At 39.7% G+C, this 12824-nt stretch overlaps 1 protein-coding gene across 2 annotated transcripts in view; it reads left to right on the top strand.

Moving 5' to 3' along the window:
* Nucleotides 1-12824, top strand: part of Poln (DNA polymerase nu) — a 148651-nt gene that overhangs the window by 40827 nt on the left and 95000 nt on the right. For both annotated transcript variants that reach the window (XR_013111794.1, XM_076938307.1), the window contains exons 7-10: nucleotides 3059-3171; nucleotides 9099-9256; nucleotides 11444-11512; nucleotides 12750-12810. Coding sequence is in view for 1 of the 2 variants with exons in the window: in XM_076938307.1 (XP_076794422.1) it covers nucleotides 3059-3171; nucleotides 9099-9256; nucleotides 11444-11512; nucleotides 12750-12810 (401 nt within the window). In the remaining variant the exon portion in view is untranslated. The remainder of the gene's footprint in view (nucleotides 1-3058; nucleotides 3172-9098; nucleotides 9257-11443; nucleotides 11513-12749; nucleotides 12811-12824) is intronic.

The following is a 12824-nucleotide window of genomic DNA, read 5'->3' as shown; positions in this document are numbered from 1 at the left end:
TATATACAATTCTCGATTGCCTCTAGACTAGTGAGAAAGGGCAAATATTTACAAAATATGAGATCAGTGATGGGCCATAGAAATAACCATATCAAGATCCTGCCAGCATTTAACTCTCTGCCAGTAAAGAATTAATTGAAAACACAGAGATGTCTTCACACAATGTAAAAGATTACCCTTACAGATGTAGGCTCAGTCCCCAGGGTCACTCTTTTGAGGTGATAGACCCAGAAGAGAAGGGACTCAGCAGATAGTGGGTAGGTCACAGAGGCTCCTCCTTCCTGAATGAATTACTGTGGTCTTGCAAGAGTGAGTTTTCACACTGGTGGGCTGTTATGAGGTGAGGCCACCATGTGCTTGGCCTCTTCTATCCTTGACTGGTTCCCTTTCTGTCTCTTCATCATGCTGTGATGCTGCAAGGGACCCCTGACAGAGCCAGTGCCATGCTCTTTGGACTTTGCTGCTGCAATTGTGAACCAAATGAACTTTATTTAGTTGTGCCTAAATATGGTAGATACTTTCTAGCTCTTTAGTTTCTTTATCATCTAGACTTTGTTCACCTTATCACATCTTCATTCATGTGTTATTTTATCTTTTAGCCATTTTCTAAACATCTGGATAATACAATACCCTAGCCCAGAACCATATGCAATCACCATCTTTACAGTTCTCTTGTATATTTTGTTTGAGAGTCTAACTTTTAATGGTCGGGCTATCTCTCTAGCCCATTTCTCTATAATGTCTATCACCACCACCATTTATACATCTTATTTTGTTTATTGTATGTCCACTACTAAGCTCTATGAGGGTTAGGGCAGGATTTTGCTTTTTTCAATTTTATAACCCCACACCCAAGAGCACTGCCATAGTATCATTTTGAAGCATGTTAAGTTCTAGGAAAGATTCTCTCTCTCTCTCTCTCTCTCTCTCTCTCTCTCTCTCTCTCTCTCTCTCTCTCTTTTGTTTTTGTTTTTTGAGACAGGGTTTCTCTGTGTAGTCCTGGCTGTCCTGGAACTCACTCTGAAGACCAGGCTGGCCTCGAACTCAGAAATCCGCCTGCCTCTGCCTCTCAAGTGCTGGGATTAAAGGCGTGCGCCACCACCGCCCGGCGGAAAGATAGTCTCTTATGTACTATAAAACTGGGAAAATAGTTCCAATTCTATAGTAGTGTATTTAAGATTCAAAATCAATTTAAATCATACTTTATAAATATATGCATAAATATATACTAAGACATTTTGCATGTTTATGAGTTGTGTATTTGCATGTGTATATATATGCACATGTATGTATGCATTCCTTTTATTGAGGCAGAGTCTCTTGTTAAAAGTAGAGCTCATTTATTTAACTAGTCCAGCTAGCCAACTTGCTGTAGGGATCTCTGCCTCCCCAGTGCTGGGATTACAGGCAGGACACAAAGCATTTACATAGGTTCTGGGAGTCTGTTATATGTAGCTTCAGCTGTCAACTTGACACAAACCTAGAATTATGTGGGAAGAGGGAACCTCAACTATAGATTTGCCTTGATTAGATTGGACTATGGCCATGTCTATGAGACATTTTAAACATTGCTAATTGACACTGGCAGGACCAGCCCAGTGTGAGTGGTGCCATCTCTGGACAGGTGGGTCTGGGTTGTATAAGAAAGGTATCTGAAAATGAGTCTGGTGCAAGTGAGCAAGCAGTCATTCCTTTATGGTCTCTGCTTCAGTTTCTCTCTCTAGGTTCCTGCCTTGACTTTCCTTGATGATGGAATATAACCTGTAAGATTAAATAAATCCTATTCTTCCCAAGTTGCTTCTGGTGTTTTATCTCAGCAACAGGAAGCAAACTAGAACAGAACCTGAATTCCAGTCTTCGTGTTTGTGTGGCAAGTGCTTTTTTCCACTGAGCTACCTCCCAACCCATAAGAAACTCTTCTGCTGTTTGTCTTACCAAGGTAGACTTCAGCCAGACTGACTTTCTCCTCAGGAGAAGGCAGTGTAGCCATCAGATCACTTCATCCTGAATGTATGCTTCAGCATGTGTCAGGGAGGTCCCCATACCCCATTTTCTACCATTCTTAACCTTTTCCTTCTCTTTCTTATGTCCCTTACCAGTATTATCTAAGCCAAGACCCAGTGCTGTTGGCACTTTGACCTCCCTACCATCTTGGTCTCCTGTTCAAACAAATCAAGGCCAAGATACATAACTTTCAAAGCACTATACAGTGTCTATCAATGGAGCCAGACAAGCAGAATCCATCTATACATCAATCAGTGTACATGTCTATTGGGCTCTTGGTTTCTTCCTTTCTTACTCCATCAAAGAACTCTTTTTAATGTATTATTGTACTTTTTTCATAAAGAGGAACTCAGGGCTTAGTGGTTTAGAGCTTATCTTCCGGCAGTAGCAAGATACAGTATCAGAACCCAACCTTACCATCTGCTTGGTGTGACATATCTGAATCCAAGTCCCTTCATCTGTATACTGGATGGAGTGCCTACCTTATAGCTCTGTGATTAAGTTATAGTGTGGCAACCTTGTGAAACAGTAGCCTTGTATCTGCTATGATAAATGTTAACTGTTATCCCACATTCAGAGTCTCATAAGGTGGTGGAAGAATCTGCAGTTTAGCACATGTGGGTCCTATGAAAGGTGTGTGGATAGGCTGCTTGCCCAGAACATCTCTTGAGCAGGCTGCACAAGTTGTAAGTGGAGAAGAGTAGACATGCAAGAGCATATGCCATCCCCAGCAGCATGGGTAGAAGTGGCACAGTGAGATTGCAGAAGGAAAGACCTGGCATGCTGAGAGGTGGGATACTTGGAGGGGCTTGGACCAGGTCCACTGTGTATATTCTGCACAGGAGCTTCAAGAGTAGAAGCTTTTCTCAGAGATAAGCCCTGAGTCAAAGCTTCACAGTGTATGAACTGCACATAAGAAGTAAGGCCCACCTCATAGGATTCTTTAGTTAATTAAGGTATATATATGCTGTATAAGGATAGCTAGTTATTTGATATTACAATATTTTTCCAAGATCCAAATTATTATCTAAATGGTGAATTTTCCCTTGTCTAGGAACATACTGTTTTGGACACTTAGGTGTAAATGCCCCATTGTTTGTTTTAATGCCAAGGACTTTGTGAGAACAGTACTGCAGCTCTATGGCGAGGATGGCAGTTGGAAGCATGGTAAGTCACCATTCTCATTGTCCCTAAGACTTGAAAAAGTGATCAGGCCACCATGTCACCTGCTCCACAGGCTTCTGGCCACACAGTCACTGCTTCTTCTGCCATGAGCAGAAGAAGACAATTCCCCTGCTGTGTCTGGGTTATACTTATATTTATACCAGTTATACTCCTTTAGTGTAAAGAATGACCCCTGAAACAGTAACAATGGGCTTTGTTGTTACCATCAATGGTTACAGACACTAAGAACTTTAACACAGGGAGCACCAAACAAGGCACTACTACAGAGTATGTAGTATCTTTAAAAGAATAGGGAATAGCTGGTGTATGCCTTTAATCCCAGGACTCAGTAAGCAGAGGCCAGAGGGTCTCTAAGTTTGAGGCCAGCTTGATCAACAGAGCGAGTTCTAGGACAGCCAGGACTTCATCAAGAAACCCTATCTTTAAAAACTTGGGAGAAAATGAGTGTGGAGGGGGGACATAAAACCAAACAGAGTAAAAGTATTCACTGATGAATCCTTGAATTTTGTTTTGTTTTGTTTTGTCGAGACAGGATTTTTCTGTGTAGCCTTGGCTGTCCTGGAACTCACTCTGTACACCAGGCTGGCCTCGAACTCAGAAACCCTCCTGCCTCTGCCTCCCAAGTGCTGGGATTAAAGGTGTGCACCACCACCGCCTGGCGAATCCTTGAATTTTAGTTGTACATTTTTCTCAAGTTGTCTGCATTTCAAAATATTCATAATAAAATATTGAGATTTTTTTTATAATCAGTTTCCAACATACACAAAATTACTTATCAAAGGTTGACCAAGATTGGACTTACAGTTGATTTTTTCTTTTGTAACTCTCCATTTTTCAAACCACTGACTCCTTATTATTTTGTAACAAAATCTTAAACACTGTAAGATTAAGTTTTGATATTTCTGTTGTTTGAGGATCCCGTGATGCCATCGCCTTCCCCAGAGTGAGCAGTAATCTCTTTGCATTACTAGCTGTCCTAACAGTATCCCAGCTCCTATACTTGCCCTGTGATGCTCTTATTTGTTTGTTTGTTTGTTTTTATGATGTTAGAAGCTATTGCCTGTCACTGTTTAGGTTCCTTAATTACAATCTGGTAAGATCCAAGATCTATTCTACTTTTTTTTTTTTTTACTTTTTTCATTTTTATGGTGTATGTTTATATGTTCAGAAGAACATGTGTGTGGGGTGTATCTACACCTTTGTGTATATGCATACATGTGGAAGCATGAAGTTGGTGCTAGGAATGATCTTTAATTGATCTTCTATCTTATTCATTGAGGTATGGTCTCTGTCAAACCCAGAGTTGGCAAATGTAACTAACCAGCTTGCTCTCTGCCTCCTGAAGCTAGAATTATAGGCATGCTGCCACACCTATCTGACATTTACATAGGCTTGAGAATTTGAAGTCTGGTCCTCAAGCTTGTAAGGTGAGCACTTTGACCACTGAGCTGTCATCCCAGTTCTTTTTCTTCATTTATAGAACTAGACTAGTTCTATAGAGAGAATCATTCCATCATTTGTCTCAGTCGACTTGAGATGGAAACTCCTGTATGGAAATTTAGGCTTTTTTTCTTTACTTCAAAATAATGAATTGCTCTACAGAGTCAGCAAAACTTGATATAAAATACTTTCAAACTATGGTTATGGTGAGCATGTTGGTTGGTTTTACTACTTATTTATATTAAGTATTGGTAATATTTAAATAATATATACCTATGTATGTACATTAGTATGGTAAGAGGTTCCTTGGGAATTAGCTAAGTACAGGGGAGGAAATGCTCAGGGTGAATATGTAGCAGCTCAAAGTCCCTCAAGTCAAGAACAGTCAACTTTATAAACCATCAAAGAATAAAACATACTTATCTATGTTTAAATAAATGGTGGTGAGCACAGAAGGAAAATCTATATGACCACTATGGAGAACTCTATGGATAGACCTCAAAAAAATAAAAGTAGGGATTTTTCCTGGCAGGCTTCTGTTTGTCAGTTTTCAAACATTTACAGGGATCGGCACCCAGAACATTCTGGTGCTGTCCAATTTCCAAGGTCTTTTCAAAATATCTTTCTGAAGCAAAAAGAAAAAGGGAACATGGGATAGGGATTTTCTTGGGGGGGGGGGGGAAGGGGGAAAGGGGATGGCATCTGAAATGTAAATAAAATATCCAATAAAAAACAAAACAAAACAAAATATCTTTCTGCAGAACTCTTACTTTTGCAATGTCAGAGGTCAGTAAGTGTTACCAGTGTCATTCGAAGTCAAACATTGTTGTCCTGGGGCACAAGCAGCCAAAATGACTATTTCATCTCATCTAAAGTTCCAAATCTGCCTACACTGGCTGTCTTGAACATGATATGGAAAACTCTTGACACTGGCTGCTATGGTAAATATAAATCTCTCTGGCTAGTAATAATAACTTAGGGATGACAGACAATCTGGCATTTAGTGTGATGCGATCTAAGATTATAGTTTTATTTAAAGGTCAGCTACTTTTTTGTTTTTAGTTGTCTCATTAGACTATTTTATGTCAGAGAATACCATTCTGCCTGGCCTATACTGCCTGCTTACTCTGACACAGTGACAAGGATACTATGTGAGTTTAGGTAGCTACTTCTTTGACTCAGGAGTCATGATTCTAAGATCATGATGATGCATTATGAATGGCCTGGGAAGACAGGAGTCAGAGGAGAAAGTAGGAGAGAAGATCTACTATAATGGCTGAAAAGCCCAAGTGGCAAGAGAACAGTTAAGGGACAAGAAAAACAGGGACATGAACCTTGGTTTCTGATTTCAGTCTATTATATTATTGAGAGATCCATATTCAAAGTGAACTTGAACTCACTATTCCTTCTTAGCTGTTTAGGTTCTATTTCTTTAATATGATGCTCATACCAACCAGCCATGTAGGACCTGGGTGTATCCAGCCACCTTCCCAAAAGGTAGACATTCTTGAAGAGGGATGAAGATATGGCTTAGCAGGTAAAGTGCTTACTGTGTGAATGTGAGGATGCGAGTTCTGATCCCTAGTACTCATGTACATGTTGAGTAGGTGTAATGGTATGCCTGCCTTTCTAGTACACTCAAAAGGTGGAAACAGGACCTCCAGAACAAACTGGCCATCTAGAGAGCAATACTGAGGAGCTGTAAGTTCAACTAAGGGACCTTGCCTCAATAGATAAGATGAGGAATACCTGAGGAAGACTTCTGATATCAACCTCAGGCTTCTACATGTATGTACCTACATACGTACATACAACACACATACACACACATATACACACATACCACATACAGATAAATACCTTAAAAAAATTATAGGGTATTTAACTCTGTAATTTGAGAGGATAGCAAAATATTATTCATTGGAAAATTAATCATTTTTGTTTTGTTTCTTATTTAATTTTTTATGTGGTCTATTTTGATTATGTTTCTCTTCCCCAACTCCTCCCAATCTTCCCACCTCCTTACTCACCCAGCTCTATGTTCTTTCTCTCTCTCTCCTAAAAATACTTCCACAAAACACAAAATGAAACTCAAAACAAAGAAACAAAGAAACCTATAAGATAAAAAAATTCTAAAACAAAATGAAGCAAAAAGTCGACAAAAACCAGAACAAAACAAAAGTACTCCTGCCTCTGAGGCTTGCCCTAGAGTGTGGTTGATATAACCAGTGACACTGCATTGTAGAAAACTTTGCCAACAGATACCAATCACAGTTTCTTGATTATGGGACGGGATCCTTGTCCACTTCCCCTTCTCAGTGGTGGGACACTGTCTGGCTTAAATTTATACAGGCCTTGTGCATAATGCCACAGTCTCTGTGAGTTCATGTGTGTATCAGTCCATTGTATCTGTAACACACTGTTTCCTTGGAATCATTCCTCATCTCTGATTCTCAAAACATTTTTCCTTTCTCTAACTCAAGGGTTCCTGAGCCTTAAGGGAATAGTTTTTGATGAAGATGGCCCATTCAGGACTGAATACTCCAAAGTTTCTCACTCTTTGCACATTGTCTAGTTGTGGGTCCCTCTATTCATTCCCGTCTACTGCATCTAGAAGCTTCTCTGATTAGGGTTGAATGAGGCTCTGATCTATAGGTTTATCAGTATGTTATTAGGAATCATTTTATTGCCATGTTCTTTTAACAAAACAATAGGTTTTCCACAGGACTCATAGCCTATCTAGTTTCAGGTTACTGGCACCTTAGCATTGCCAGGTATGGGTTCCATTTCATGGAATGGGACATAAATCCAATCTAAAGGTACTTTCGTAAGTATATATTATTTAAATATTACCAATACTTAATATAAATAAGTAGTAAAACCAACCAACATGCTCACCATAACCATGTTTGAAAGTATTTTATATCAAGTTTTGCTGACTCTGTGGAGCAATTCATTATTTTGAAGTAAAGAAAAAAACCTAAATTTCCATACAGGAGTTTCCATCTCAAGTCTACTGAGACAAATGATGAAATGATTCTCTCTATAGAACTAGTCTAGTTCTATAAATGAAGAAAAGGAACTGGGATGACAGCTCAGTGGTCAAAGTGCTCACCTTACAAGCCACTATTGTGTCAGAATATCTTGTAGGCAGGTTACTGTTGTAGGTAACAGGGTTTATAGCTGAGTGATATTAGTGATTGTCTTTAACACTTGGTAGAGTGCAGAGTACCTTCCAGTACCATGACCACAATAGAGGTTAAACTTCTAATTTGGCACCAGCTAGACTTCTCCATGTTCAGTAACATAAATATATGTTGTTTGCAACAATAGGCTTTACCACCTCACTATGGAAAACAACCATGACCTTGATAATAGTCTCTGTTTGGGCGGATACTATGGGACCCCTTTGGCCAACAACTTAAAAATATATAACTCTTCGCTGGAACTGGAAATTTTACTTGGTGGCATAAGATATCTAGTTGGTACATTGTCTCCCCATTATATGGTGATTGTGTTTAGATTCATTCTGTATGTTTATATTAGGAAGCTTCTACAATAGTGGGTTTCCATATGACCTTTCAAATGCCTTTAATGTTAGGTGTTCCTTCATAGTCCCTACTTTACTTGGATCTTCCATCCTCTGGCCCATCAAATCCTTCTAGTCTAGTTCCCCCTCTTCTCCCCACAATACTATATTCTATTTCTCCTTTCTTGGGAGATCCTCTCCATTGCACAGGCCCCTTACTATGTACCTAATGTCTGTGGTTGTTTAAATTTTAGTACACATGTCAAAAGCTTAAAAGCTTAGCATCCACATATAAGAGGAAACACACGTAGTATTTGTCTATTTTGGGTCTGGCTTAATCACTTGGGATTTTATTTTCTCTAGCTCCATTCATTTATCTATAGATTTCAACTTTTTGCTGTTTTTTTAAACAACTGAATGATATGCAATTGTGTAAATGTACCATATTTTCATTATCTGTTTATCAGTTCATGGACATCTTGGCTGTTTCCAGTTTCTGGCAATTATGAATATTGCAGCAGTAAACATAATTGAGCTAGTGTCTTTATAGTAAGATGTAGAGTCCTTTGGGTAGATGCCCAAGAGTGGTATTTTTGGATCTTGAGGTAGATCTATTCCCAACTTCCTGAGGAACCTCCACACTGATTTCCACACTGGCTGAATTTTTACTCCCACAGCAATGAATAAATGTTCTTGTTTGTCAGAATTCTTGTCAGCATTGTCAATTGTTTTTATTGATGTTGGTCATTCTGCTGGGGTAAGATAGAATCTCAGAGTCGTTTTAACTTACATTTCCCTAATGGCTAAGGATGTTGCACATTTCTTTAAATGTTTCTCAGCCATTTGTGTTTCATATTTGGAAAACTCTCTATTTTGTAAAGATGAGAAACAACAATTGCTTGTGACTTGAATGAATGCTAAGTGACCTTTTCCTCTGCAGCTGCTGGTTTTGTAGGACTAGATCCCAGAGTTGCTGCATGGCTCATAGATCCCAGTGACACTGCACCTTCATTTGAAGATTTAGTAGCCAAATACCTAGAAAAGTCCACCCTAGTCAAACCACGCAGTACATTCGGTGATACCTCAAGAAATATTGTGGTAAGATATTTAAGATGAGGTTCTGTTTACCTTAATACAACCCTGACTTTTCCTACTTTATAAATAATCTAATAGTAACAAGAATATAGCCAGCACCCAATTTTCATCTCATTTGTTCTATCCAAATTCTCTTTTGCTGAGGTGTTTCTGGTAGAGGCCAATGAATAAAGATGAAAGATTTCCAGGCATGTCTCATTACAGTGTAGTGCTTCTATGGGTTCTCTAGTGTCAGTAGCACCTCCTCTGCCAGCAGAGGACTGTTCTTTTGTAAAGCTTTAGCACTAGTGTCATGCTCTTGTTGGCTGTCTTTTGGGGACAGCCAACTCCATCTAGGTAGAGAAGACAAGATGAGTTTTCCCAAGCCCTCTTGGGCTGTGGATAGCCCTGGTGTTCAAATGCTACCTCTCCTGAAGGAGGTATTTTAGGGAGCAGTACAGTCACAGCCATGACTCCCTACTCAGCCACATGGTGGGACACTACGGATGAACATTCAGACGATACAGCAGTGGATGTGAGAGCCTGCATACCCTGCCCTTCATCCTCACAACTACCATGTGTAGAGAGAGGGTCTGTGTCCCATAGGTGGATAGACTACTAGAAACACTATATCCTTGAACTTAAAAAGAGGTATATCAGAAGGTCGTGAAATGGATTCCAGAATCAGAGAAGTTCTAACAAGAATGGGAATCTGGTCCTGGCAGCCTAGGCAGTGGCCATGTAGGAACCAAGATTCCAGTTTAGCACTTGAAAAGCATCCCTCTTCCCTCACAGGTGATTATAATCCTACTCAGTATGGCAAAGGTTCCCCAAACAATCTGAAGTATGACTGCAAGAAATTGTCCACCTTGGTATTACCAGTCCCAGTTCACATATGGGGATACTAGATGTTCACATGCCACTGCTCCTCATCTAGGCAAGGTGTATTTGATGGGTCAGTTTGGATTTATGACTGTAAGCCTATTTTATTATTATTATTGTTCCCACATATTATTGAGGGATAAGATGGCTGCATGGAATGAAAATCAGCTCTAGAGGGTATGTTCTTCTGATGCAGGCTGGCACAGATGCTTAGTGATGCTGTTAAGCCCAATCTAGAGCTTTCACTCTCTATTCCTGAGGTCCCTTGTCCTTGCCTCATGAAGATAAGAAAAAGCTTTAAGTGCAGTTTTTATCATGGTTGTTGGCTAGATGGGGCCATGGGAGAGCCTTTCAGTACATGAGAGTGAGAGATAGACATTGGGCTTTTAGTTTATCGGATCTGCTTATATGCCTCTCTGAAGAGGTGATTTGAGTTTCTCAGAATGAAAGGGAGCTCAGATAGAAGGAATGAAAAGCTTCCTAGAAAGGGCACTTTGGTAAGAAGAAAGGGGACTCTAGGATCCAGACACATGCAGGGCTCTCAAGGGGCTGTACCATCCTAAGGAACTGGCTTGTCTTGGGATGGTTCAAAGTGGAAACTTGTGATTACTTTCAAGTTGAAAGAACTGCAGGAAGCTATGTGTGATTGTTCTAGGTGGCAGCAGAGATGTGGTCCTCTGCTTCATATCTCCTGAGTTGTTCAAGAGAGAGCCAAGTTCATGAAGACTGAAGAACCATGCTAGCATAAGTCCAGCTAGCAGCCACATACTTTTTACATACATTAGGAGTTTCTATTTGGCAGAGTGGGATGCTGAATAGACTGTTGTGAAGATCCCTGTTAGGAAGAGCTCAGATTGTGTGTTGAGGGGCTGCCTCTTGTTCCATCTTTCCTCTCTGTTCTTTGAACATAGTCTTTGTTTGTGGCTTCTTAGGGGTTTTATATTTACCTGTCCTAGGTTGTTAATGGATAAGTTAGTGCCCATCAAGTGGTTGCTATGTGGTAGAAAAGAATTGAGATGCTATGGGATCTGAAAATCTCTGTTTCTGGCTTCTCCAATTATTTATTCATCACGACAGGCATTAGGAGCTCAATTTCTCTATCTGTACAATGAAAAAAATACTGGGCTGGGGAAGTGTCTCCCTGTGGACAGCCTGTCTTGCACAATGGAGGTACTTTTCTGTAGGGACCTTGTCTATGGTGATTGGCACAAAAGCCATCAGGAGCATCTTCCCATGTCACTACAAACACTTTTGTAAGTGAAATCAGTTTCCAGACTGTGATGAGAATTTCTGCTAAGTTAATCTAATTTTAATGTATTCATTTTAAAGAGTCAGAATGTATATGTGAAACTGAAGATACTCTACGACCTTACAATGGATCTTTGTTCTAAGTTGAAGGCAAGTCATTTTTTAATACTGTAATTTCTAGCTGTATAAGACCTGTGTTTTTATTTGTTACCCACACTCACACTTAGTGTTTTGAACATGAAATGGTATGTTTGTCCTAAGGTCAAGTTAACCTGTGCCTCATTAGAAAAGAAAGGACTAAAATGATAATTTCTGCAGTTTTAAAATATGTTCTGTATATTGAAAACAATTGTTTCAAAGCCACACATTTAACTGGAGTGTTTCTGATGCCAAGAGTTTATTTTAGTTAGCAAAAGAATGGACCCTACTTGCTTCAGTTAGATTCTTATTGGGAGGTTGTAACCAGTGGAGACACAACTGAGGAAAACTGAAGGAAATACTATGTCCCGAGGCAAAGGTGAAGGGGACTGGAAAGATAGAAGATTCCTAGGACAGACTATAGCTGGAGGCTTTTCTATTCCTGGCTCTAAGTCTAGTTGCTTCTCTCCTTTCCTGCCCTTAAGAACTGCCCAAACAGGGAAACTGTCTAAGGCTTGAGGACGAGCTCATTTAACATGTCCTAGAGAGGGTCAGTCTACCCTGGAGTGCAGGGACAGACAAAGAAATTGAGGGGATCTAGACGATGAGGCCCAGAACTCTTAGGCAACAGCAGAAAATACTACAGTAAACATCATAAGAAATCTGGTGTGATGGACATGCCTGTAATCCCAGCACTTAGAAAGTGAGAGTAAGAAGAAGTTCAAGGGCAGGCTCATCTATGGAGAGTTTGAGGCCAAACTGGGCTACATAACACCCTGTGTATAATTAGGGGCCTATAAATAAACAAACAACATGGAAGGTGATATGAGTAAAAGAGCAAGGGTTTCATGCTCTTAAAACAGGTGGCCTAACATAAAAGATTCTAACACTCCTGACTAGTCTGAACAGCCAATAATGCAAGATTGGTGAAGACTAGGTAAAATGATTGGAATTCAGCAAGCCATTCTGTAGTTAAAATGAAATACTCAAATCACACAAACACTCCTGAAAGTGAGAAAGCAAAGGCCCTGTGAAATTTTGGAATATTATGTCTACCAGATAATCAGATAGTAAGGAAATAGTCTCTATGATGGAAATGAGAGTTTTATCAAAAAGAATGAAGATAGGAAGAGAAGCCACTCCAGACACAGGTAGCTTTAATCACAACACAACAAAGTCAAGTTGCTTTTAAACAAAATGCAGATAATAATTCAAATCCATATTTATATTATCCCCTCCTATAAAACAGGCTTATGGCTTATGGCAGCTATTTTGTACTTTGGAGCTTCCATTGATACCAATTTTGGCAGGTGAGTTACCATAA

This window comes from Arvicanthis niloticus, chromosome 7, assembly GCF_011762505.2.
Source record: "Arvicanthis niloticus isolate mArvNil1 chromosome 7, mArvNil1.pat.X, whole genome shotgun sequence".
In the NCBI taxonomy this organism is placed as follows: domain Eukaryota; kingdom Metazoa; phylum Chordata; class Mammalia; order Rodentia; family Muridae; genus Arvicanthis; species Arvicanthis niloticus.
The sequence above is the reverse complement of the archived record's forward strand: the minus strand, read 5'-3'. Positions and strand labels throughout refer to the sequence as shown.